The sequence below is a fragment of the Pholcus phalangioides genome, unplaced genomic scaffold, assembly GCF_987345545.1.
Source record: "Pholcus phalangioides strain wild (caught in Gottingen) unplaced genomic scaffold, Ppha-v1.0 ptg000008l_1, whole genome shotgun sequence".
NCBI classification, from domain to species: Eukaryota; Metazoa; Arthropoda; class Arachnida; order Araneae; family Pholcidae; genus Pholcus; species Pholcus phalangioides.
In genome coordinates, this window is record NW_028301601.1 from 44,678,667 (window position 1) to 44,705,265 (window position 26,599).

A 26,599-nucleotide genomic window follows, 5' to 3' on the forward strand; every position below is an offset into this window, starting at 1 on the left:
TGGCAGTAGAAGTTCCAGTTTTGTTATATTTATTGATGAAATTAATTTCATCTGCAGTAAAAGAGATGGCGGTAAAAGCAGGATGGGTTTTATTCCGTATGAATTTGATACTATTAAAATGGTCATCGTTATTTGCTTTGGTCTCAGAAAATGTCGATGAAATGCTTTGGTCAGGGCCGTTCATGTTTACAAAAGTGTTTTGTGGTTTCACGTTTCCGTAATTTATAATGTTAATCAGTGAAGCGATAACATTAGTTAATTCTTTATTAAGTATAGACATGGCAAATACGATGAAGTTAATTAAGACGCTCGCCTCTTGAACAGTCTTCTATTGATATTTCATTTCATTTACAACGTAGGAAAATGCCTTTAATTTGCCAATAACAATAGTGGTAGTAATTTTTGAGATTTGATTGTGAGGAGTCTCTATTGTTGTAATTTAGAGTACAATCCGCGATGTGGCGTTCGATCATTTTGTCATTGACATCAGCAAGACGACCTTTCCAGTCATCACAGTACTGGAGTATTTTTCACAGACTCAAAAGTTACTATACTGTCCTAGGACTTAAACCAGTGGCTTCACTGGATGATGTGAAAGCGGCGTATTACAAACTCTCCAAAAAGTACCATCCCGATACGAACTTCGGGAACCTCGACGCTATGGAAAAAATGATGCAAGTCAACGAAGCTTTCGAGACTCTCGGCCACCCAGCTAAGAAGCTGAGTTACGACAGAGAAAATTTCCCTGAGGAGCTCTCGGCAAAAGAAATAAGACCACATAAATCTAGGGGTTCTTACATAAGGGATAACGAACCAAAGTTTTATTACTATCAGCCTGGAGGAGAACAACTACAACACAAAATGGAATTCGTGACACCTAAGCAGGCCCAGCAGTTGAGGATGATGCCTAGAAAATGTAACGTCACCCATTATAAAAGAAACCACCAGCATGAACAGTGTAAAATAAATTTCAATAAGCTAATGAGTGTTTCTGTGGGGAAGAAATTGTTATAGATTTACTTTGCACGATCTTAATAAATTCATCAGAAATCTAAATGAGAAAACTTTATTTTTATAGTTGTCACAGTGCACTTAACAATTACTCATTTATAGTAGGGCCCCAATTATTCGAGCTAATGTGGACCATGAAATCATGACCAATCAATTTTACAATGGCAGTTTGCACTAAATTGTCTGTCATGGCATAGAGTTTTATTTGATAAATCAAAAAATAAGTTGACATTTTCATTCACAGATGGCACCGTATCCATGAAAAACTTATCATTCATAAAATGTGGCATTAACAATACATAATTGATGTCTATCACATACAATAAGGCAGGGCTCTAATGGGGGGGGGGGGCAACTACCTGGGCGGCAAAATTTAGGAGCACAAAATAGTTTTCGCCACATTTGTGCCAGTGGCAAAAATTCATAGAATTAAAAAAATGTGTATTTATCTTTCAAATTTTATGAATAAATAATTATAAAACCGTATACTTATGAATTTTTTATAACAAATCTGGGTGATGCATATTTGATTTGGATAAAGCGAAGATTCCCAAAACTGATTTGAAATCTTTTTTTTTTCAAAAATAGAGGGAAAAATAGATCTTTGAAATTGATGTTTTTCTGTAACTAAAACAAATTCCTCCTCCTTCTTTCTTATATCTGTTTTGTATTCATTTGCCAAGCCATTTGTTCTTTTTTCACTGGAAGGGAAAAACAATTTCTAGGGTGTGAATCTTTTTTTTTCCAACTGTATCCTCCGATTACCAAGTATTAAAGCTTTTATGTATTCCTTGGGAATGGACAAAGATTATACACCTTTGATACCACCATAAAAGTGGTTAATGGAACAAGTTCAGAAAATCTTGACTTGATCCATGAAAGTACAGAATTTTAAACTGAAATCTTTTTTCCTGGAATCTGTTAACATCTTATCAAGCAGACAAAGGGGTAGGAGGAGCAATTGAGGGAGAAATTGTGATAGCCTATGCAATGTAAAAGAAGCGATAATTATCGCAATCATCTCTTTTCCTTTTTTGAGAATGATCTTGAACTCGTGAATTTTTGTTTTCATATTTTTGGTTGCTGAATATTCATTTTTATAGGTTTCACATGTTTTTCAAGTTTTTATATTGAAAAGAATATTTCGTAACTGAAAAACTAAGCCTGATATGTCTTGAGTAAAAAGAATAATTTTTACCAATTTTTGCCTGGTTTTTTTCTATTTTTTGCCCACGTTCCAGCAAAAATCCAACTCTGAATTTTGGTAATGAGTATGTGGCATTGTGCCTAGCAGAAGATCGAGAGGATATTAATAGAAAGGAGTATTGAGACGTTTAAAAAGTTTATAAAAAATATAAGTATCTAAAGGTAGGATTTTTTTTTTCTATTCGATGGAAGGAGAGTATAATAGTCATTAGCCTTATAATTTTCTTCTGTAGTGATATTATAGATTTAAGTTAGTCAAATAATCACTACTCCCAAACAGGTAGACTATATAATAAGTATGAATGTAAAAGTGAGTAGTAAAGAGTGATTATAGAAAAGAACAATTAACAAAATATTTTAGAAGATAAAATTTAAACATTGTATATCTTAATTTAATTTGTAGATTATGAACATGGGATTTCCATTTCATATCAGTCAATATAAATACCCAGATATTTTATGGCATTCACATGTTCTAATTTATGACAGTTACAATCATTGCTAATGTTACATATATATCTATGAAGCATAAAGTCAATATTCAAAGCAGGAATGTTATGTAAAGAAAAGTTAATATATTTAGTTTTAGAGATATTAAGTTGTAAATCATTTGCATAAAACCAGTCTTTAATTTTCATCATGTCAGGATTTACTGTATTTTGAAGACATTCATATGAAGTAGCAGAGTAAAGAATAACTATCATCAGCAAACATGATCATCTTGCTACTAATTTTGAGATCCCAATTTATGAATATATTGAAGAGTAGGGGGGCCAAGAACAGATCCCTGGGGTACTCCTCTTTACACCCCCCCCCCAAAAAAAATTACTTAAATGTGAGACACTTCTTACTCTCTGGGATCTGTTCGTCACGTACGATACTAGAAGATTTTGTGGGAATGTCTCTAGTTCCACATGCCCCAAGCTTATACTGAAGGATTCCATGGTTAACACTGTCAAAAGATTTTCTCATGTCCACAAAAACAGCTATGGTTTTTTTTCTATATGTGTCAAGATTATGTATGTACTAAAATCTAAGTAAAGCAGATTCAGTGTTATGAATAGCAAGAAACCCATGTTGATTAGGGGAAAAAAAAGCAGTACCAGAAATTAGGGTATTTTTTTAGAACAGTTTCAAAAGTCTTGGAAATAGAAGGTAAAATGGAGATAGAGGTCTGCAATTACTCAAATCCGGTGGCGTAGGAAGGCAGGTGCGGGGGGTGCAGCCCGCACCGGGCACCAGCTCTGAGGGGGTGACAAAAAATTGCTGATTTTGTATTAATGTGCCTTTTTGTTACATAAAATAACATGTCAAATAATTTACATGGGCCTTTGCAATTGCAGCAGCAGATTGTGGGTGTACAATGTGATGCTGTAATTATTTAGTATTATTGTATGGTGTGTGCGGGGGGGGGGGGTGTTGTTCTATCTTGGTCCTGGTTACTCATAGTCTCATCTTTGCCACAAATATAATTCACCCCAAGTCATTCTGTGCAACAAGATGTTATTTTTAACCCAAACGTAATGAAATTCAAAAGATCTTCAATGAATAAGGCAAATACCAGGAAATACTAAAAAATTCCTTTCGACACGCTATGGGTGTCGTCTTCAGAGGATAAGAATATCACGCTAACCGAGTTTCCCACTTGATTAATTTCCAAATCTTCCATCTCGGTTGCTCAGTGGAAAGAAAAACTATACATTTGTCCAAGTCAAACGTTGTGGCAAGAATGAAGTGAAGTGCCTGCACGTAAGTAAATTCAGTCAGCGTTATATTCTTATCCTCTGAAGACGACACCCATAGCGTGTCGGAATGCATAAAAAATTTTTTTAGTATTTCCTGGCATTTGCTTTTTATTTGTTGCCTTATTAAAAAATTACTTCTTCAATAAATTTCATTTTATATTTTGGTGGGTATGGGTGGGGGGGTTACAAGTTAAAACTCCACACCGGGTGCCACCAGACCTTGCTACGCCACTGCTCAAATCATCACGATTTCCTGATTTGAAAATAGGCTAAACAGTAGTTTGCACAGACTTGGAATAAACACAGTTTAGTTATTTATCATATTAGTAAGTAGTATAATTAAATGATAGGGAAAACATTTAAGAATCAATCACATGATCACTAGAAACTGAATATGATAACCGATCAATAGTAGAAATGATTTCTTGGGGATATGAAAAAAATATTTTAATTCAAAATCAGAGAAAACAAAGGAAAGAACAGCATAAACTAACAGGCAAAGCTTTTTTACCTCATTTATGCTGTTCTTTCCCAACTTAGTGATTTTTGAATTCAAATATCTTGGCAAATATTGCGCTTGGAAAGGTGGAACTTATTTTGTTGCCCTCAAAAGAGGACAGGGGGATTGTATGGAAATTTAGATGCTTTATTTTATAACACACTGCATTTTCACTATCGAAACTAGTACAGAGTGATTCCTGAACACATTTCAAGCATTTTTGAAACCAGAACCATACCTCTACAAAGAATGATTGACAGGATTAAGACTGAATTAGGATTTAGAAGATACCCTGTACAGTATGAAAGACTAAAACCAAGCAGAAGTGAGTTTCAGAAATAAAATTCACATGCCTCTATGGGGAAATCAAACCTCTTTCCCCTTGGGGCTCAGTAATCTACAGAGAACTGAAATTTTCTTTCCTTAAGATGGCTACACATGTAACTGCAAGCATGCATGTTCAATCAACTCCCTCTTTCGCCACCACACGGTACAAGTATGCTGCTTGCATAAGCACCAGTTTGTATGTTTGTATACTGGAGCCATTTATGGAACTCACCAACAAACAATTTGGTGTGAGCAAATTAGCGAGTGAATAAGTGAGCGAGCAAATGACTAAGTAAATAAGCAAATGACTAAGTAAATAAGCAAATGAACCAGTAAGTCAGTAACCAAGTCAGCAGTGAATGAGCAGACCTGGTTAGAGAGAGTAAGTGTGAGCTCACTGCATAGTTTCATACGGTTTTGCAGTGCTTTTTAATTTTGCATCCACCAAGTTGGACTGAATAAAGCAGTTGCTCTAAAATTTTCAGTTCCCTTGCCATAGCAATGACATGTTTGGAGCTCCATCACCCTACGTCATTTACTCATTCATCACTTTTTTCCAAATTGCTCATTCCCTCATGAATTCACTCTCACTTGATTGTTCATTTGCTGCCTCACTTGCTTGCTCACTCACTTACAAGGTGCAGAACTGGTTTTGGTGAATTTTCCAGCCCAGTGTAGTTGAGAGCTCAATGGGATTATTCATGGGCCTAACTCAACTAATAGCTCTTATTTCTTGGTCGGGTGCAATGTGCTTGATGGACACACATTCAAAAGGCTGTCAACGGAAGAAAAAACAAAAGTTTCTACAAAAACCACGCATTTGACATAAAACTCATCAAACAAATTTTAATGGGAAGGGCCGAAGTGAAAAATATAGCTGCGCTGTGCCTGTCAAATCAAATGTGCCTGAAAGAAGGAAATTGGCAAGAACTTCAAGAAAATTTTTCCTGCTGGTAAATGAAAAATGAATGTGCATGGGTCTCATAGACCTAGCCTATGCATTGGTGGGTTAAAGTACCTAAATTTCAAAATGTTGCATGATTGGGCGCAATGAGCCTAACAACAGATCACTTTGGTCACCACCCGTGGTTGGTAAGTTTTGAGTGAACTGACTATTATGCACTCAGAGCTGGGAGGAGAGCTTAGGAACAACCTAAGTCTAGTGGCAAAGTTTTGGCATTCATTCATCATATTATGCAATCAAATCTGACTGAATAATAGACAGCTACTCAATAGCGCTAGTGCCATCAAGGAAAGAAGAGAAAAAAGAAAATGTGAAAACTATAGACCAGTTACACCTGACAGTGGATTAATAATGACAAAATTGCCAGTTCTGAGTAGTTTAATGGCCGCAACTAGATGCTTGGTCAGCTGGGGCACGCTCGTATTTTGGTGTCTTCTAGTAATGTTGAAAGAGAGGTCAAAAGGTGAAATATGCACCCACCCTCTGTTCCGGGACACTAGACCTGCCTGCTTCCCCTGTAGTTGTAGCCCAGGATAGAGCACTCCTCCTGTTCCAATCAGGATGGAGGTTCAATTACTCGCATGTGAAATTTATCCGAAACTTATCTTCCTCTTCACTTGGTTCCAGTCTTTGGTATCTAACTGCGATTCATAATCTTTTGTTTTTTGTCTCCAGGCAAGTGTAACGTATAAGTTTCAGGTCATTTCCCTCACCCCTTTAAAATTGAAGAACACAGGCTATTTTGTGAATGATTTTAGAGATAAAACAGCTATATATATTTTTCCACAATGAACAACAGCCACTCTAGAAAGCAATAACAAATTATACACAGTTCAAACAATCGATCAAATCTATGGCTGAGCAGGATTCGGCTCCTTTTTTGCGGCATCCTTTTTCCCAGTGTTGCTCGGACTACTATTGTAGTATACAATCTTAGGTTGTTTGGGCTGTTCTAGAGTCAAATTTAAGACACTAAATCCACAACAAAGAAGGATATACAGTAAAACAAAACTTCCCAATGAGAATGGCCGCATTGTTCTTCTAGTACGCATATCATTGTACATGTATTCACGCCGTAAGCGTTTCATCTCGTAATACCTTTCGTAATGCTCACGGTAATGCGCCTCGAAATCGTAATAGCTCGTTTTTCCGGTGTATACGTGAGGGTGTTTCTTGCGCATCGTCGAGGAATTGAAGATCGTTTGATTGTTCTCACCACCAGTGCTTCGCCGCTGCTGTGATCTCGCTAGGGTTTGTTTATCGTACTCGTCCTTCTTCTCGGTGTTCCCCAGAACTTCGTAGGCTTCCGTGATTTCCCGGAACTTCGCTGTGGACACTTCGGATCCTTTGTTTTTGTCGGGATGAAACATGAAGGACAGCTTATAGTACGCTGCCTTGATTTCCTCCGGCGATGCACTCGAATCAACGCCTAAGGTTTGATAATGACTTTTGTACCGTGAGCTTACACACGGCGACCAAAAGCTTGCATCTTTTTGTTTACACAAGCACAGCGGCTTGCATACATCAGTTTTTGAAAACGTGCGCAGCATGATTGATTTCTCGCAGAAGACAACTTACACCACATACACAGAAACAGCTACCATGTTTGTTTACAATTTTTGTATAGATTAGTTTTAATGTCCTCTTTCTTCAAAAATATCAGCCTCTACAAAAAAATGGGATTAATATAAGAGCTAATTTTCTTCATACTGTCACACGATTAAAACTTTCTTTTTTTCAGTTTTGTCAATAAAATATCAACAATTTTCTTTTATTTCTGTTGCTGTGTAATTAAAACGACTCTGAAAAACAACTACTACCATCTCACCTCAAGGTAAACAGTACACAACAGGTAAAAAGGACAATAAAAAGGCAAGTCAAGTCTATTTATGTAAACAAACAAAAATCGAAACCCATCTCCTTATAGCGTTTATAATAATTTAACCGAGTTGATTCGACATGATATTTAGTGTCATTGGGTTTATTTAATATGATTTTCAGTATTGTTTTTAATTACAATGAATCAATTGATTTTAAATTTCCTCAAAAGCCAACGCGGGCGATTCTTTTCTACTCACCAAATCGCCGATCAAAGTTTTGTTCCAGTTCATCGCCAAATTGGTGATGACGACGTGAATGATTTACAATCATTTATCAATAAAAATAATTATCTCTACGTTTTAACCGGTGCTGGTATATCTACGGAAAGTGGTGTCCCCGATTATAGATCGAAAGGAGTAGGCTTGTACGACCGTTCCCCAAATCGGCCAGTGATTTATAAAGATTTCATCTCCAGTGATTACGTCCGTAAAAGATATTGGGCTAGGAATTACGTTGGTTGGGAGCGATTCTCCAGTGTAGAACCGAATGGTGTCCACATGTGTCTCACAGAATGGGAAAAATCTGGTATTTTGAAGTATTTGGTGACTCAAAACGTTGATAGACTTCACCATAAAGCTGGTACTGAGAAAGTCACAGAACTCCATGGAACTTCTTATCGTGTCCGGTGCTTGAACTGCAATTTTGTATTTGCAAGGTATCTTTTACAACATCGCTTGAAGCAAATCAATCCCAACCTCAAACTAGAAGAACTAGAAATTAGACCCGATGGCGATGCCGAACTTGATGACTCCTCTATTAGCAACTTCAATGTTTGTTCTTGTGAAAGATGCGGCGGTATATTAAAACCTGATATAGTTTTCTTTGGAGAAACTGTCCCAAAAAATAGAGCGAAAGAAGTTCATATGAAAGTATCGGAATGTGATGGTTTACTTGTTTTGGGATCCTCACTTTATGTAAATAAAATATATGTTTGTAAATAATCTACTATAAAGCAACGAAGATGTCCTCTCCACCTATTAATACAAGTTATGTAGAGCTAAATTTTTTGAAAGAAAATTCATATTTGCTTCTACTACTACTAAACTTCACATGCACCTCCTCCTTCTAATGAATTTGTACATGTTGGAATATGTGTGTACATGTAGTGAACCTAACATGAAGTTTTTTTTCTGTATAATGTTCTGTATGCTTGTTATGTGTAGTCTGCCATCAATTTTTCTAACTATAAGTGCAGCATAATGATTAAATAATTGTATTGTTGTGGGCCTGTTGCTCTCTGTGGCAAAACTTTTCAACATTTGCCTCTATTAGGACACAAATTACAGCCTCCTCGCAGTCCGGGCAAATGCGCTACCACCATGGCCCCCACATCTTGTAGCGGGGCCCCTTCTGTTGTTAATTTATAGCTTGAAAAATCAAAAAAATGATGATAATCATCCTGGGCCCTGTCAGCCCCCCCTATGTGGGGGCCATGGCTACCACTACGCCATAGAAGCGATGAAATGTAGGAATTGTTCTCATTCTTCAACGAGTTTCCTGCATATCTTGCATTAAAAAGTGGAGAGGACATTTTGTCTCCACATGTCGCCATCAGGTGGACTTTGTCATTTATTAGCTAATGTTGACTTTGTCAACCATTAGCTAATTGCTGTGGTTGAAATGGTCCTAAAAACGGTTGCAGAGCTTATATAAAGAGGATAAAGGACAATACTACATTGACAATAAGAGACACCCATGGGACTTTGTATTTTAAATAGGTGTCTTTTTTCAGAAGTAAATTAGCTCTAATTCAATGGGATATGGATCAGGGAATCTGTCCCTCAAATAGAAATGTCCCTTAAACAGAGATTCGACTGTAAATGCTATGGATTTGTTTGGTACCACCTTATGGGACACAAGTTGGTTTTCATGCTAATTTTAAAAAAGTTTCATCGATGATGTTTGAGAAATATTCCTGAATGTCTGATTTTGATTCACCCAAGTGTTTTACTGGGTGAAAAAAAATGTGTGTATGAAGAAAAACAGTCTTGACAAATACACCATCAAACACTGCAGTTACATTTTCAGTTTTGTCAAAGCTAATATGTATGATATTTTCATGCATTGAGTGTTTTAAAAATGTATTTTCCCCCCACAGGTGTATTCAGGTTACTCGATAATTTTAACAGCTATAGAACAGAAGAAACCTGTGGCAATTGTGAATATTGGTCCGACCCGTGCAGATGGCCTAGCCTCACTCAAGCTGGATGTAAAATGTGGCGATATACTGCCAAAAATTATAATTAAATAATGTTATTTTAATAAATAACTTTTTAAACCTAATATGTTATGACTATTTTAAATGGAGATTTTTGAACTTGTACTACAGTAATAAATAATCAGTAATGCTAATATAATATCTTCCCACAATGAATGAAGCTTTGCATAGAGTTTGCACAGCGGTTCTTAATGGGGGGGGGGGGTGTATAGTGCGAGCATGGATGAGAAAAAAATTAACTCATTTTTTTATTGCTGTATACTAAATATTATTTTGCAAAAGAATCTGTGGCCTTCAATCAGTACAGGAGGGTATGCAGATTTCACCTTGTGAGCAAAAAAAGGTCTGACAACAAACCTAAACCCCGAATTTTGATAATAAGCATGTGGCATTATGCCTAGCAGAAGATAGAGTGGATATTAATGGTAAGGAGTATTGTCGTTTAAAGAGAAGCAACAGGAATTTATAAAAATATAAGTATCTAAATTTAGAATTTCTATTCTTTGGAAAAGAGTGATGGAAGGAGAAGTTATTAAGAATTAGCTTTATAACTTTTTCTGTAGTGATATTGTAGGTTTTAAGTTAATCAAATAATCACTACTCCAAATACAAGGTGTTTCACGAAGGACCCCTAACTTTGAAAATGAATAACTCGGAAACGTGATAGATAGAAGCATGAAATGAGTGGTATATTTATTAAAAAATCGACCATGCACGGTGTGGTTCATGCAAGATGGGACTCGCCCACACCGTACACAAGCCGTTTTTGACTTTCTGGACGAATACTTCGATGATAGTTATTGCGTTGAACTATTCGACAGTTAAGGGAAAAGGCATGGACTGGCCTCCGTATTCACCCGACCTCACCCCTTGCGACTACTTTCTGTGGGGCACACTGAAGGACATTGTTTACCGCAACAATCCTTTAACACTCGACGAGCTGGAGGAGGCTATTTGTCAATCTTGTGTGTCAATTTCCGGTGACACACTACAGAGTCACTGACAATTTCATTCTTCATTTGCGACGTGTGAAAGGTACACATTTTGAATTGCTTTTGATGTGAATGCAACGAGGTCTGCTTGCATTACCCACTATGTACAGCCTACTTATGGTAATGCCCCTGCGGCGTCATCTATCGACGTAATTTGTAACAAAATTTTTGAGGTTTTTTAATCAGATTATTAGTTTTTTTAATAAATATACCACTGGTTTTATGCGTCTATTTATCACCGTTTCCGAGTTATTTATTTTCAAAGTTAGGGGTCCTTCGTGAAGCACCCTGCATTTAAATAGTATAGTAAGAATGGAAAAGGTTAAGAACCTTGCTATAGATAGTATGGTACAGCATGGGTGGAGATACGGGATGGGGGGGGGCTGATCTTATCAACTGATCTTATGTACATATGAATTGACATCATCATCGTGCCCCCCACAGACTTCCAAGTCTATCTCCGCCTATGTGGTACAGATACCATTGATACATGCAGCAAAATATATTGAGCAATCGGCTTTGATGGCTAATGTGTCAAACTGTTTTATTGGTGTGATTTGCAAATAAAACAAACAAAAATTTAAAAAAAAAAAAGTTTTAAACAGATTGCTATTTTATTTTATTCATCAGTAATTAACTGAAGGCACAGTGTTTTGCAGTCGTTCTTTTTTAGTCTATTCTGCAGGTGGCAAAAGTTTGAAAACCACTTATCCATAGGGAAAAGTTAGTGTACAAAAAAACATGAAAAAATTCTATCATTTGTTGAAGCAATATTTTCCCTTTATTGTGATTGTACTACAGTAGAACCTTTCTAAGAACCTGAGAATAAGACAGTGAGTTGAGATAAAATCTAATTGAACAAACAAACCAGCACAAAATTAACTATACACATCAAATGTCCAATACTGCATAGTGAATTACAGCAGTCTTGAAATTTCAATGTTCCACATAATCTAAAGTGCTAGAATTTTTTTAAAACTTCTTCCAAGTTTTTCTAACAAGAACGTGACCAATTCATTCTGATTCCTCCAACGAATGCAATTTCAGTTTAAAGAAGTCTTGATCCCTTTGCTGGGAGTGGGGGGGGGGGGGGTGTCTTCTGTGGACCCCACATCAGAATTTTTCACAAGTTCCTCCACAGTAAATTTAAAGTGTAAAACAATAATGTTCATATATATTATCATATACGAGAACCCCCTCCCAGCCTATAAAGAGGCCATCTATCTTGGCAGCCCAATCTCAATGAACTAAGCTGTTGAATTGAGAACAAAATAGGTAAGTACAAATGCACGTCTGAGGCTCCTCCCCTGAAAGTTGATTGTTTGATTCAATTGTTTTTCTGATAATCTGGGTGTTCATTAATCCAAAGTGGTCTCGGTCCTGTTGACCTCATACTATTGAAACTCTACTGTACTACATATTAGGGACAGTATTTTCAAAGCCAGCAATGAGAAAGATGAGGTTAAAGAATGGCTGAATATGAATGAAAGGTTCCACAGTAATTAGATTTAAAGAAACTGCTAGCATAACAACATGAAAGAAGGCACATGAATCTTTATTTAAATCCTGTAATGAAACATTAGGCACATCATCCTTTCAATATATACAAGATATCTTAAAATATACTATATAGTGTACCTAATTACAATACATTCTTTTAAATAGTTATATATAAACCTGATTGAAATTTCCAAACATTTGTGTGTGATCATCTTGATCTAATATTAATGCCTGATTGAGATTTCACACTAAGAAAACAAACAATGGTAGCTATGACATATTTTTTTTACATAATTTTGATTATCATGATGCACAGCTATGAAAATATTTATGCAATGATATAAATATTGGAAGCCTTATAAGGAATATATTAAATGTCTATTATAATGACACTTTTTACTCCAGTTGAAATTTTCTCTTTCAAGTCGAAAAAGAATTTTTAAAAAAACTCTCTGAACTTGCCATGATAAAAAAAATGCAGGACTAAAATTTCTGAAAACATAAAAACCCAAATGATTAAATCAAAAAGCTTGTTAGTACAGCGGAACCTCTCGATAACATACACCATGGGACAATTTTTGTCTGCTAACGACCCATTAATATAAAGCAAAATACTGGGGCCAAGTTTCACAGCATATTTTAAAAGCGTCAACTAATAGGGGGTGTCTATTATACGGTTTCACTGTATTTATAAATGCAGTTTATAAAAAATCTAGGTAATTATAAATGTAACATACTAGATATTACTTTCGGTGGCCCAACTTAAATACTTTTTCCTCCTATAATCCATCACAGATATGCAATTGAACATTTTCTGTCATATAGGTCATCATATTTCATAAATTTTCTACTATAAATGCAAATAGTTTTCCATATTTCATCTAGTACCCCATACAGCAACGGTTCTTAACCATTTAGTTTATATTCTTCGTGCACCAATATATTCAGAATTAATCATTTGTATTTTTCAGCTTCGGCATTTAACACTGCTTTTTTGTACCACCAGGGGCATGTCTTTGATTAAGGTCCACAGCTCTACAGCATAGAAAATCATAATTTGCAAATAAAGGCACAAGTAAACACCCATGCCACAGACAAGATTGTAACTACACACACTGGAGCAACTGGGATGATGCTCCCAGGTATGCTAATTAAATGTAGAACAATTAACAACTGGGCTGTCTCTGAGCCTCATGGCCCCCCACAAGGGTGGGGCTGGCAGCAGTGCCGTCTTAAGGTATGGGCCCGGGGGCCTCAAGCGAAGAAGGGCCTCAGAAAAATTAGATCTGGTTGAAATTTTCGAGAATTTGTTTGGTAGGGCCTCAGAAAAATCAATTGGCCCGGGGGCCCATCATACTTTTAAGACAGCCCTGGCTGACAGGGCTCCAGCAATGGGGGCCCGAGACGATTCTCATTATTTTCTGTTTTTTTGAAGCTTTAAATTCATCATGGGGGAAGGCCCTGTGAAATTCTGGTCTGGATGGTGCCCAAGGGATCCCAGCTTAGGGACCCTGATCCAGGATGTGAGGGCCATGCTGAGCCTCTACAGTCAATGCTACAGTACCCCCTGGTAAAAAATATATAGCCTAGACATGTGTGATTTGAAAAAAATTAACTAGATGGCACGATTTAAGGAATGAAAGCATTTTAAAACATTTTTCTTAAATTATATAATAAATTACTACAAATTGTGTACGACACACTGTGCTTGAATAGTATATGATAAAAATTTTGCTATTTCATAAAGCATGGATAATCAAACACATACACATGTTCAATTGCAATCTTTACAAAGATCATAAATATTCCTATACGATAATGAAATTTGCATTGTAATGGTCCCCAAAAGAATTAATTCACACACACTCAAGAATCATTGATTTTCCTCATAATGCTGCACCCATATCATATTATTAAAATAATACTGCACACATGATTTTATTTTGACACTGTTGTTTCAGAAGGTAATATTATGATGTGGTAAGTAAATATAAATAAAAGTAGCTATACTAAACATTTGAACAGAATTAAACATTCCAAAAGTAAATTTAATCTTTATTTTTTAGAGAAGAGTTTCAAAAACATCTTTGTTCTACCGTGCCCCCAGTTCAGAAATAAAAATTTCCCATTGCTTCAGCAACCTATAGGATCCTATATTATACCCATACCTTCTATACCCCCCCCCCCCTCCAACTTCGAGAAACACTGATTCAACGAAGAATCACAAAATGAGGCATACAACACAAGAATGCAATGTCTTCTATTTTTGGATGTGGTTGCCACAAACACAGATCCGTTTGCTGTATTATACAATCAACTTGAAACCTTCTTTATAAAACCTTACACCCTATTATGAGACCAAAATTTTCCCCTCTGTATCGCAATTCAACTAAGGGAAGGCACAGCTACTTATTCCTTATCTTTCTTTTCCGACACTCTTCACATGTGCCCCTTCACCTCTACAATTGATCCTCCCATCAAGTATTCAGGACAAACTAAAAATGTGTATCTTTCATTTTTGACTCATTGTAGTCCTTCCCTCTTCAAGGTATCTCTACAAGAAACTTACTTTTGGCACATTCCTTGTATTTCTTTATTCTTTGATAAGCATTATGCATTTCTGTTCATTCATGGTAACACAAACTTTTCAGTCCTAGAAAAACTAGCATATAATATCTACTTCTCAATTGATCTGTTATTAAATTAGGTACACTAGAACAATGAAATAATCAAATATAAACACAATAATAATAAAGATATGGAACAGAATTGAGTTTCATGATACGCAACATAATCACAAATATACATACATCTTTGTGAAATATATACTTCATAAGAGAACTAGCTACTCAACAAGCATTAACAAAGTAAATTCAAACTTCATCAAACAAAATGACTAAAATATATTCATGTATAAAAACATTGTAAAGATTGGTTACAATTGAAAAAAAATTATATCTACAAAGTTATCAAAAATATGACACATCTAAGCATGACAAATATAATAGGAATCTGATAATTATATTCTTCCCAACACACATTCAAGCACACACAAGCATAATTAAAAACTAAAAAACCAAAATTAACATGAAAATTTACAAATACAATCTCAAACACCCAAGCAAGAGATATAAAGCAACCTCAAGATATAAAGAAAGCATTTATATCTTGAATTTACTTTTTTTTTTGGAATACAGGTAGAGACGCAAATGTATTTGACAGCTTTTGATGTTTTTTTTTTTCTGTGGGCAGCACATTTCTATTTTTACGACAATTTTTTTTTCATTTAAAAATATTAACTTCATCTTAATCTCACTGTTTTTGAGAATTAGTTCATCACATTACATTTTCAGTTAGCAAAATTGGTACCAATTATTCAGCAAGTACAGGAAAAACCATTTTAATGGTCACCACACAGATGCTGTCTCATTCCTCTTTCATCGTCAAATAATAATTTCCTGAGAAAAAACCTATTCCAAGTATGCATTTCAAATCCCTGCTGTCCTGAATGGACACTTTGTTTGAATGTCCCACATATGAATTTCCTGTATTAAAACCATGGCTATGGAAGGAAGGCTTGGAAACCATGGCTTCAAAGTTATACAGCTTCTAAAGTTAATTTTTATAACTTTTGCAGCTGATTCAAACACACAGCCTATTCAATAACTTTTTTTCCTGAATTTCAGGAATTTCGGTGAATTTTTCTAAAAAGTTTTGTATCTTCTTATTTTAATTGCAGCTAAAAAATATTTTTTAACGCTGGGAAAATCAATGTTAAATTAGCATCATTACAAAACTAAAAAAAGAAAGAAAAGAAAAAGAGGGGAAAAAACAGGGAGCGAAACCTACAGAATTAAGTTTCATTTAATTGCTAGTGTTGTATCAGACCCTCAACAAAAATACAGAGGATTACATTTCCCCTAAAAGTTTTTAGCTCAAGTTATTTTTCAGTGCACCTTATTTACAAAAAACTAATGTAATTTTTATCATGTTTTTCACTGTAAATTAAATTGCATATTTGTACAAAAGCATGTACAATACTGGTTTCATATACAATCTTTAACTTATTAAAAAACTGGGATTAATTTAAAATAAATAACTTTAAAGGTTTCAATAGCAACCAATTTTTTACGGTCGCCCTTCTTTTACAGTCGACATTTTTTTTGTCTGCAAAAGAGGGGGGTTACTGATTTTACAACAAATAATTATTTTCACACTGAGAAAAGAAAACATACCACTCATCTATATATATAAAAACTAATGTATGTCTGTCTGTTTGTCCTTGATGCATTACTACACCATTCATCCGATCGCCATGAAACTTTGGGAAGTTGTTGAGTACACTCCCGTGAAGGTTTTTGGCATAGATTTTTTTTTTTTCTAATTTTTTTCCTTTCCTTCATGTAATTGAATTTCCTTTCTTCTGAGATCACAGCAAAGTGCGACGTGTAAGCTAGTTTATTATAAGTTATCCAACTGTGGAAAAAAATTACGCCTATGCCGAACTATCCCAAGAAATTCTCAAATGAAAGTAATAAAAAGTGCTAAATTTGGTTATAGGACTGCATAACGAAAGTAAAATTGGCAAGCTCTTCTAAATTAATGTTTCCAATCCACGGACCCACATATGTGAAAAATTTCAAACATAAATAAATTATTTAAAAATATTTTTAATACTGTTTCAAGTATGAGTAGCTTTCCCACCTATAATAGGGAAAAACGCTTGTCTTGTTTTATTTGGCTTGGAATAGTAAGTTTTGATTCAAAGTGATTTTCTCATAAGGGGGGTATTACCTTATTTTCACATACTTTGAGTGTTATTCAAGCCATTTCTCCTAATGTTTCCCAGAAACCTAAAATGATAAACATCTCTACTCTACATAGATCAGCATTCCTCTGCCTCTCTGAACTAGAGGGCCAGCAAAATGTTTGAAACAGTTCAAAGGGACCACTAATTCATAATATATGGGTTCAATCTTTTGTTTAAACCTAAGGGAATATCAATATTTCTGATCCGTGTGGGGTTCTACTGTCTCCGAATGTAAAATTCAAACTATGAATGTATTTGATGGAATAATTTGTGGAGAAAACTAATTTTTTATGCATTTCATTTAGCTGCGAACAGAGCTTTGAGTTTTCTGGGTTGTTTTATTGGTGCATCTTATACTGTGTAGGAGGGGCACCAAAACAATGTCTTGCACGGGTAAAACTTTATTCTTGAGCCATCCCGACTTCAGATACAACTGAATTATTATAATTTTATTTTATTTTGATTGAAATCACATTCTTATGTGTACTTGGGGACCACCAGTCTTTGCGAATACCATAGGTTGAGAAACGCTGCTCTAGATAATGAAGGTAATGGTAAAACTAATCTTTTCATGCTAATGCTATTATTATTCGAAAGTACTACACTGTCATAGCTCTGTTCACTATTTTAAGGGCGAAAAGTAAAGAAATGACGAAATGAAATTGATGGCTACTACCATTAATCAGCAATGTATCTTGTACACGATAATAATGCATTGCATACATCCTTAAATGAGAATAAAATCATCTAAAATCTATTTTAACACGAATTTGAAATTGAAAAAAAAAAAAACCAATGGAACTCTTAAATAGATGAATCCATAGGCTTAGAAACTGGGTTTATACATTGTGTAGATGAAATCTACAGAATAAGGAACTTTATGAGCATTTATACAATAAACCAAATAATTTAAAAATATATATTTTACCAACAACCATGATTCTATCATCTTCTTTGAAAAAAACTGATCTTGACGAATCGTAAAAAATTCATCAAACAGAATTCTCACAGGTCAAAAAAAGTCATACTTTGTATCAATACTTGTATTATATGGCTTCAAAAATTTCAGATGTCTAGCTACTATGATTTGAGCAAACAATAAGCTCAAAGCTCGATAAATTTTCAAAGAAAAATACCCATCACCCACCTAAAAATACAATACTGATTCTATAGTCAGTCAATGATGGTTTTCAATTAGGAAGCGGGAATCGCATCTGCGGTGGATATGCATTATATGTCCCATTAGGAGCTGGTGGCATAGATGATTGTACTTTCTGTTGCTTCATGCTCACATTAGGGCTTGGAACTGGGGGAAATACATTAACTTGTGGAGGGTTTGAACCTCTACGTGGAATATGTACTGGTGGCCTTGGAGCATGTCTCACTGGCAGTATTGCAGATTCTCCATGCGATGCTGTAGTTCTGATAGGAGCCATTGGGAATCCCGGCATTGGCACATTCGGATAAGGCAGTCCTGTTGGTGAGATTAAGAATGAGAGAGGCACAAGAGTATCATAAATGGCAAGTATACTAAATAATTATGATTCATACCAGAGGGAGGTACTGGAATTGGTGGTAGTGGTGGTGCTTTTTTCGTTCTTGATGGCTTTTCGGGTGGTGCTATGGAGACACCATTTGGAGGGAGAAGGAGGTTTCTCAATTTCTCTGATTTTGTTCTGAGTATATGGACTTTTGTTCGCTTCTTCAAGTAATCATTGACAAAGTCATCAAGAGGAATAACTCCATCCAACAATTTTTGGAAGTGATTCTGTTAAAAATAAAAAGTAAAATTTAGTAAATGAGGAACCATGGAATATGCACTGGAATAGTAAGGCAGCATCCTATGAAAGTCACATAAACTTTATATCATTAAAATTTGAGGCCATTTTACTACTAAATTTACAACACACACATGATAGAGTTTTTAAATATCACAATATTTTGATACACATACAGGGTGTCTGTTAGTCTTAATTCAGCTTTTATCTCATTAACTGTTCATCGTACGGGTATGATCCTAATTCAAAAAGTGCTCAAAATGTGTTCAAAAATAACTCTGTACCAGTTTCAAGAGCGAAAATACAGTGTGCCATAAAATTAAAGAATGTCTTAATTATTTTTCCTTGTCCTTCAATTTATTAGAAAACAAATTTTAAAAAAATTCCATGTTCTTAAGTGCAATATTCACTGAGATATTTTAATTCACATATTGGATAAAATGTTTGGGAAAGAACAGCATATACGAGTACTAACAGACACTACTTCTTTCCCTCGTCGGTGCTGTTTTTCCTCAGCTTTTCTCTGATTTTGAATTCAAATACCCCAGTGGATATTGCATTTAATTAAGAACATGGGATTTTTTTTTGTTGACTTCTTCTGTGCTACCTGATTGGAGCACAGGTAGGTCGTATCTAAATTTAAACTTTTATTTTATGACACCATATTTTCAACCTCCAAACTGGTACTGAGTGATTCATAAACACATTTTGAGCATTTTTCAGATTAGAATCATACCTGTACAATGAACGGTTGATGAGGTAAAGATGGATTAAGACTTATGGGACACCCTGTATATTCACTATTTTTCATCAAATTGTCAATCTACACTTTTCTGCATCTGGCTATTTCATAATTTCAGAAAATTGTTAATAAAAAAATCATGAATAAAAATTTTTTAAAAATTAAATAATTTGATTTTTCTGCTCATCCAAATGCAATATAGACATTAAGAGGCAACAGAGCTCTTTCTATACTGTTACTTTTGTGGGGTGGGGGGGGGGGGGTCCTAGAGGGTGGCAATATAAAAAGGTTATATCATTGACATTGCTGCCTGAGCTTGCATTACAAAAAACCCTTCTCATACCTTAAATTACTTATAAATAGCTAAAAAAAAATTTTAAACACAAATCCTTTTAGCTATTCATTCGTATATTAACTAATTTTTGAATGAGAAAATCATTTACACATATTTCTGACTGAGCATCATACATCATGATACAATGGAACCTCTCATAATGGGCACATTTAAAGATAAGTTTTAGAATCCCATCAAATAGGGCTCAATGTATTTCACTACCTATTAATAGACATAACTCCACATTCGAGAACAAAATGTTTGGTCCAATTGGTGTCCATTATTAAGCAGCTACAACTACATTTTGAAAATAAATACTAAATGTACTTTGTGATATTTATCATGATATATATAATAAATGATATAAACATTGAAAAACATGCTAGAAAAAAATCACAATATCAAATAACTTCAGAATTCCTCATATAAAATTTTATTTTCATAGTAATTTAACCATTCTATACCTCAGAGTCTTCTTCAGCTTCAGCAGCTGCAGTTTGTAACAGTGCAAGAACAGTCTCGGAATCATTGTGGGATTTCGTACCACCTAGAAACCAACCATAAAATAAACATTAATTACCATACTTTACATCTCTTATGCTTTTAAAAAACATCATTTTAAAGCTGGTGAGATTTATGGTTGATTTGCTTTGGGAACTGAAAGAAAAACTTTTCAACCAAAAACAACATTAAAAAAGTGCCCATAAACATGAATTATTAACCCTTAAATGCATAGCTTTGTATACATGCAAAGGGTCCTTTAGACGTTCATTACTGCAGACAGTTTACATTAAAAAAATTCAGAACTGATTTTGTACATAAATTTAGGTAACTTTCTTTCCATTTTATATTTTAAATTGGCTGGTAGATGGCCCAATTAAAGACAATACCTGTTTGTTTGTTGTAGACCATGGACAGCTGTGATTTCACTGATTTGCTAAAATGTTTTGGTTGCATTTCATTAACCTTGAAGTTTGCAACACATTTTTTTTTTCATACTAATGAAGATAGTTATATACTTGGAATGTGTAATATTACTTCAATGCATTCATTTTGTGGGAGATTTTTGAGGTCCTGTATAAACAGTACAATTTGAGATATACATGTCATCAACTATATGAAAAAAAAATTATTAGCTTGAAAAAAAATTGAGCATTTAGGGGTTAATTTTCGCAAGTTAATAATTAAGGGAGAAAAATTTATTATGAATGTGGAATAAATTAAAAGATAACATGCAAATATGATCAGACCTGTCCTAACCCACATACAATAAATTTAACTTATAGCAGGAGGAGGGGAAAAAGAAGGAGATGGACGGCAGTAATATCATTAACAACTGAGCAAAATTAAAGACACAATGAAAAACTAATGCTGTAGCCAATTCTTATAAGAATCTGCTGCTTAATAAGAATCAAATCTGCAAAATAAAACGCTGTTTTAACGTAGAAAGATCATCAGTTATAAGAATCAAGCACTTATAAGAATAAAAATTAAAAAACTTAACATGATTCTTCATGAAGTGATGGCTACTATACATAACGATAAATTTCATACTCCTTGCTGAATAACAAATCAATACTTGAGAAGTTGATGAAAAATGATTAATCCTTACAGCCACAATCCGAAGATATCTCATCAAACATGATTTGCATGAAAAAAATGGAAAAAAATTCTTCGAAGCTAATTAGAATCCTTCTTGGCACAAGTTGGTTTTTAACGTCAATTTGTTAGCACTGTTTTTTCAGTGTTGTTTTTCTCTCATTGGAATTTTATGCAAAGAATGAGCCATTGATTGAATCATCACTTTCCATAGTGAGGAAAAGACTAATACAGTAAAACCTTAATAAGTTGTCGCTCACATTATCAAGAAATTATGACAACTGTGATAAATTAAGCAAAGTGCCATCAGTTTCAATTTGCAATATTGTGAAAATCATATAACTTTAAATACAAATGCAAAGGCCAAAATAGGCAAATTGTCCAAAAACTGAAAAAAAGATATCCATAAAAATATGGAAAGTAGTGTAAAATTTAAAACTCAATTTTTTTTCCAAATATTAATTAAAATTACAAAATTAACAAAATTTATAGATTACAAAAGGAAGGAACTAAATTTTTATCTTTTTGAGCTTTTAGTATTTTAGTTATTATGATAAAATACACTGGTACACTTATCAGTAATTCATGATACAAATAAAAGGTAAACCCGAACACAGGGTCCAATTTTAACTTGAGACGGGTCCTGGGCAGGGCAAAGCAGACGCTAGAAGGCTTCAACTTGGGAAAAAGTACCTGGTTTTTCAACAAAGGTAATTTGAAGCCCTAAATTAGTGAGGCCCCATGCAGAAATTATGTCCAACCCAAACAGTTTTCCCCTAAAGTTTTAAGAACTTTTAGTCAGCAAATAAACTTCCTTGGTGTAACTTTTGTCACTTAACTGCTCCAGTTTAATACATAAGGCTTTTATGATCATTTTTGAATATATAGTAATGCTATTATCAAGCTTTTTATTTAAAGGGAGCCATAGAAATCATCTATTCCTCTCTGTCTAAAACTTTTCCATACTGACGAGTTAACCAAAATTAGTAACGAGTAAACAAGGGTTTGATAACACTGTTATCTATGAAAGCTAGACGGGACTGAAGAAAAATGACCATTTATTAGGGTGACGACTTACCAATGTTTTTCCATAAGGTCTTACCAATAAGGGGGAATGTTCAAATGGATTATTTTGCACATTGAATTACCTCATCAACTGAAGTTTTATTTCAAATTCTTAGCAATCGGTAGATGGTACTTGAAGCAAACAGTTAACTTCCAGATCTATATAAATTGTTATTTTTTTTAACAGTATGAAGGAGATGGGTGGCAGACGTCATTAATGATAAAAAACGATGTAATTCATACTGCCTAGGTTGTAGATCAAACTCAAAGCTATCATATTGTGAGAAATCCTCCATATTTGTTCTAAAGCTCCTTGAAATACCAGGCTGACTGACCGGCTACATTTGAGTGAAAGTGTGACATCAGTATTTTTACTACAGCCAATCAATATTCCTCATTCAGCTCTTTTTTTTTCCTCAATGATTTAAAAGACATCACTTGGGATGGCAAACCTGTTTGCTCAAAAAAATAAGGGACGATTAGTCCACTCTATGACATGAATGTCGCTCTCCACTTGTTAATTACAAGATATGCAGAAGACTGGATGTTGTGAAGATATTTATTATTTCAGATGTTAATTTTTTCCTTCCTTAAAAAAAAAAAAAAAAAAAAAAAATTAACATCTGAAATAATAAATATCTTCACAACATCCAGTCTTCTGCATATCTTGTAGTCCACTCTACTTTAGAGAGGCCTTATTTGGTTTACAGGATACATGCAAATTATGATATAAGCTATTTTGAAAATTCATTTCCAAAGCTGTTTAAATCAGAAATCACGGCAGTATGCATCTACATGCATTAAAAGATACCTACCAAGCTCACTCTTCTTAGAAACCACTTTAGATTGAAGATCATCTGCTTCTTTATAAAGCTTTATAAGCTCTTCCCTATATCTTTCAAGCTCTGGCTGTAGCGAAAGATTGTACTCTGCTAAACTTTTGTTACTTAATAAGAGCATTTCTTTCTCATTTTCAATTTTCTTCACCTGAAAAATAATGTGAAAGAACTCAATAGATTGTAAATAATGTGGAACAGCTGCTGATAATAATTATAACTTAATATGAACCTTAAAAAAAAAAAGCTATATTCAAGTCAATTTTCATTTTAATAAAAACATTAGAATCAAATAAGTTTCAATTCGAAAAAGAAAAAATTCATTGGTCTAATATATGTTTCTGAGATCAATACAGACCTGTTGAAGACTTTTGATCATTTCTTCCAGCATATCATCTTTATTGAGCAATTCTTTTAGCTCATTGGAGTTCAAGTGCTTCGTTATACCTGTTGCATCTGCATAATCTGGAGTGAACATAGTTCTAGAATATGGAAGTAATATAAATAACCTGCAAATGAAAATAGAGTTCCACAAAATATTAAAAGCTGCATGAACATAAAATTTTATTGCATCAATACAATGAAAGATTATAGAATAAGTGAACATTTAGGCCACATAATATGGCAATTTTCTTCTATTGCATCTTATCTCCAGGAAGATTTATATATATAATATTTATTTCTTTTTTGTCAATTCGAGAGAGAGAATAACAACTTACAATACAATTTTTTTTTAAGTTTTAGAAATTCAAATCTTCACACTAAATAATTAAAACTGAATAATCACAATTAGCTAATTAGTATAGATGAAAATGGCTTTGCCATTTCTAAGCTCGATCAAAGATTTTCCATTAGATTAAGGCTTTTCTGTCTGTTAATGAGAGCAAGGTTTCTGATCACAGAGGACCACAATTCTCAGAAATACTCACAAAAAAAATCAAGTACTACTTTGTAAAGCGTATACAAAATATAAGATTTTCTTTATATGATAGCCTACATAGAGACTGTCATGGTGCAATACAATGATATGGCACTCAAACTCAAAGATGTGATTTTATATAAATGAGTGCCATTAGAGAATTTTCTTTATAAGGTTTTTCAGATGCTAGAGACTTTCACATATGATCCATATATGGTGAAATGCCCATACACTCAAAGGACTGGAAAAGCATAGGCCTACTGTTATGCAGGAGTTATTATTATGAAATGGTAACATGATGAAAAGTGCAACAAGACCAGAGAGAATAATATCATTATATAGGAAAATACAGTTACAGAGGACACTGTTATACAGAATTTTCACTACATAACCATTAGGTAGATGGGTCTATTTTTTGCTAAGATACAGCACGGCCAGTGCCCAAAGACCTATTCACATTTCAAGACTTGGATATTTGAGACAACTGTATTCATCATCTTGTAAGAAAGTGTTCAAATTAATAAGGTTTGTTAATAAATATAACTGCACTAAAGAAAAATAAAAATCAATTAAATCACGCCAATGACGAGATTAATTAGTGAAAACTTTCCAATGATAGGAACGAAATATAATTTTTAATAAAGACAAACTCGAACTACAAGCATCCCTTGCTTTATGCAATTAATTTATTCCACAAAATAATCTCGTAAAGTGAGTGGAATTCAACATGGGTAAGACAGCAGTTGAGCAGTTGGGGTAAGGGCGGTCCTTCAATACAATAAAAAAATTGAACTTGATGAATTGTCCATGCTTATAAATAAATCTGATAAAATAAATAAAATCAATAAATCTTTTCATGGATGGATGAATTTAATAATATTTTATAAACAGTATATTTTTCGTCTTTAATCGGATGACGAATGACTAGTTCAGGTAAGTGTGTGGGTCTGCTCTTCTTTTATGCTTGAGAATATATGATAGGCTCATACATTTTTTTTAATGAAACAGTCAAGATTCATCTTAGGGGCCACAACTAGAAACAAAAGTTTGCTTAGTCGCCCTGGGCCAGAGTCCATTTTGGTGCCCCCTTTCAATTTTGAACAAAAAATAGCGAACTCAGCGCCCTTCCTGCGACACCAGAGCCCCTCTAATTGTGGCTCTGTTAGGGATAGCATTCACCCGTCTTATCAATGATTTCTAATACCTCTCACAATGTGAAAATTATATTCTCATTAGAGTGACTTTCTTAGATTACAATTCTGATGAAATAATCAATGTGTCAAAAAGAATCAGTCATCTATTTTCTTAAAAACTTGGTGGGCTCAACAACAAAGAGCTTCAGACTTCCATCATTTCCTTTGAATGTTTAAAACACGCTCATCTCATCTACATCCTCAAATCCATTGCATCAGATTTCATCATAACTATCATCTCTTTAATTTGCAAGCTCATCTTCTGATTTTGCACGATTATAATCAATGGAAAAGATTTCACAGGTTTGTCATGTTTTTATAACCAACTTTTGAAAACCGCGTTACAGCGAAAACGCGTTAAGCGGGGTATGCCCATGGTATCATCAATACAACTGAACATAATTGAAATTATTATAACGCTTCGTGATATTTTTTTATTAGCTCCCATATGAATTACAACATTCAAGGTTGTCACATTAAATCATAAAAACAATATGATATAATCACAATAATAAGTAACAATATAACTCTAAATGTATACTACGGGAAACCTACTCAGATATTCAAGTACGGAAAATATATTGAAGAAACAGTGACAATTTAATATTTGTGTACTTGAAAAATGGTATATAACACTAATTTTTAAATTTATTTCTAGAAATTTAAAACCATAAATCATTATAAAATGCCTCTCGAGTTTCCTCGTACTGACCTAATAACTTCTTCTATAAGAGATTGTCAAAGAAGCCTATTAACAAATTGATTTCATTGTAATTATAGATGATGACGAAAGTGGGAACAAAGATAAACAAATGACTTGACTTGACTGTCGATATTCAAGGTTTTTTATTCTTCTTGATAAACAAAAAAAAATTGAAAGCACGCACCGAAAAGTATATCGATCTTTTACATATATTTTAATAAAGCAGACTGGTTTATAAATTTGGAATAAAATTCTCAAAGCTAAAATTTTTTGGTAA

General features: G+C 34.1%; 3 protein-coding genes across 3 annotated transcripts; 1 reads left to right on the top strand and 2 right to left on the bottom strand.

Annotated features, from left to right (window-relative positions):
- Positions 1-6,501: 6,501 nt before the first annotated feature.
- LOC149084360 (uncharacterized) lies at positions 6,502-7,397 on the bottom strand. The gene has a single exon (XM_089234742.1). The coding sequence runs from the start codon at positions 7,300-7,302 to the stop codon at positions 6,604-6,606; it is 699 nt and encodes a 232-aa protein (XP_089090868.1). The 5' UTR covers positions 7,303-7,397; the 3' UTR covers positions 6,502-6,603.
- Positions 7,398-7,600: 203 nt separating this feature from the next.
- LOC149084361 (NAD-dependent protein lipoamidase sirtuin-4, mitochondrial-like) lies at positions 7,601-9,914 on the top strand. Its single transcript, XM_089234741.1, has 2 exons — positions 7,601-8,547; positions 9,732-9,914. The coding sequence occupies exons 1-2, from the start codon at positions 7,771-7,773 to the stop codon at positions 9,882-9,884; spliced, it is 930 nt and encodes a 309-aa protein (XP_089090867.1). The 5' UTR covers positions 7,601-7,770; the 3' UTR covers positions 9,885-9,914.
- Positions 9,915-16,691: 6,777 nt separating this feature from the next.
- Positions 16,692-26,447, bottom strand: LOC149084362 (vacuolar protein sorting-associated protein 37B-like). The gene is made up of 6 exons (XM_089234743.1): positions 26,332-26,447; positions 23,866-24,016; positions 23,487-23,658; positions 20,472-20,554; positions 18,705-18,921; positions 16,692-18,627 (listed from the first exon to the last, which is right to left on the bottom strand). The coding sequence occupies exons 2-6, from the start codon at positions 23,983-23,985 to the stop codon at positions 18,344-18,346; spliced, it is 876 nt and encodes a 291-aa protein (XP_089090869.1). The 5' UTR covers positions 23,986-24,016; positions 26,332-26,447; the 3' UTR covers positions 16,692-18,343.
- Positions 26,448-26,599: the final 152 nt, after the last annotated feature.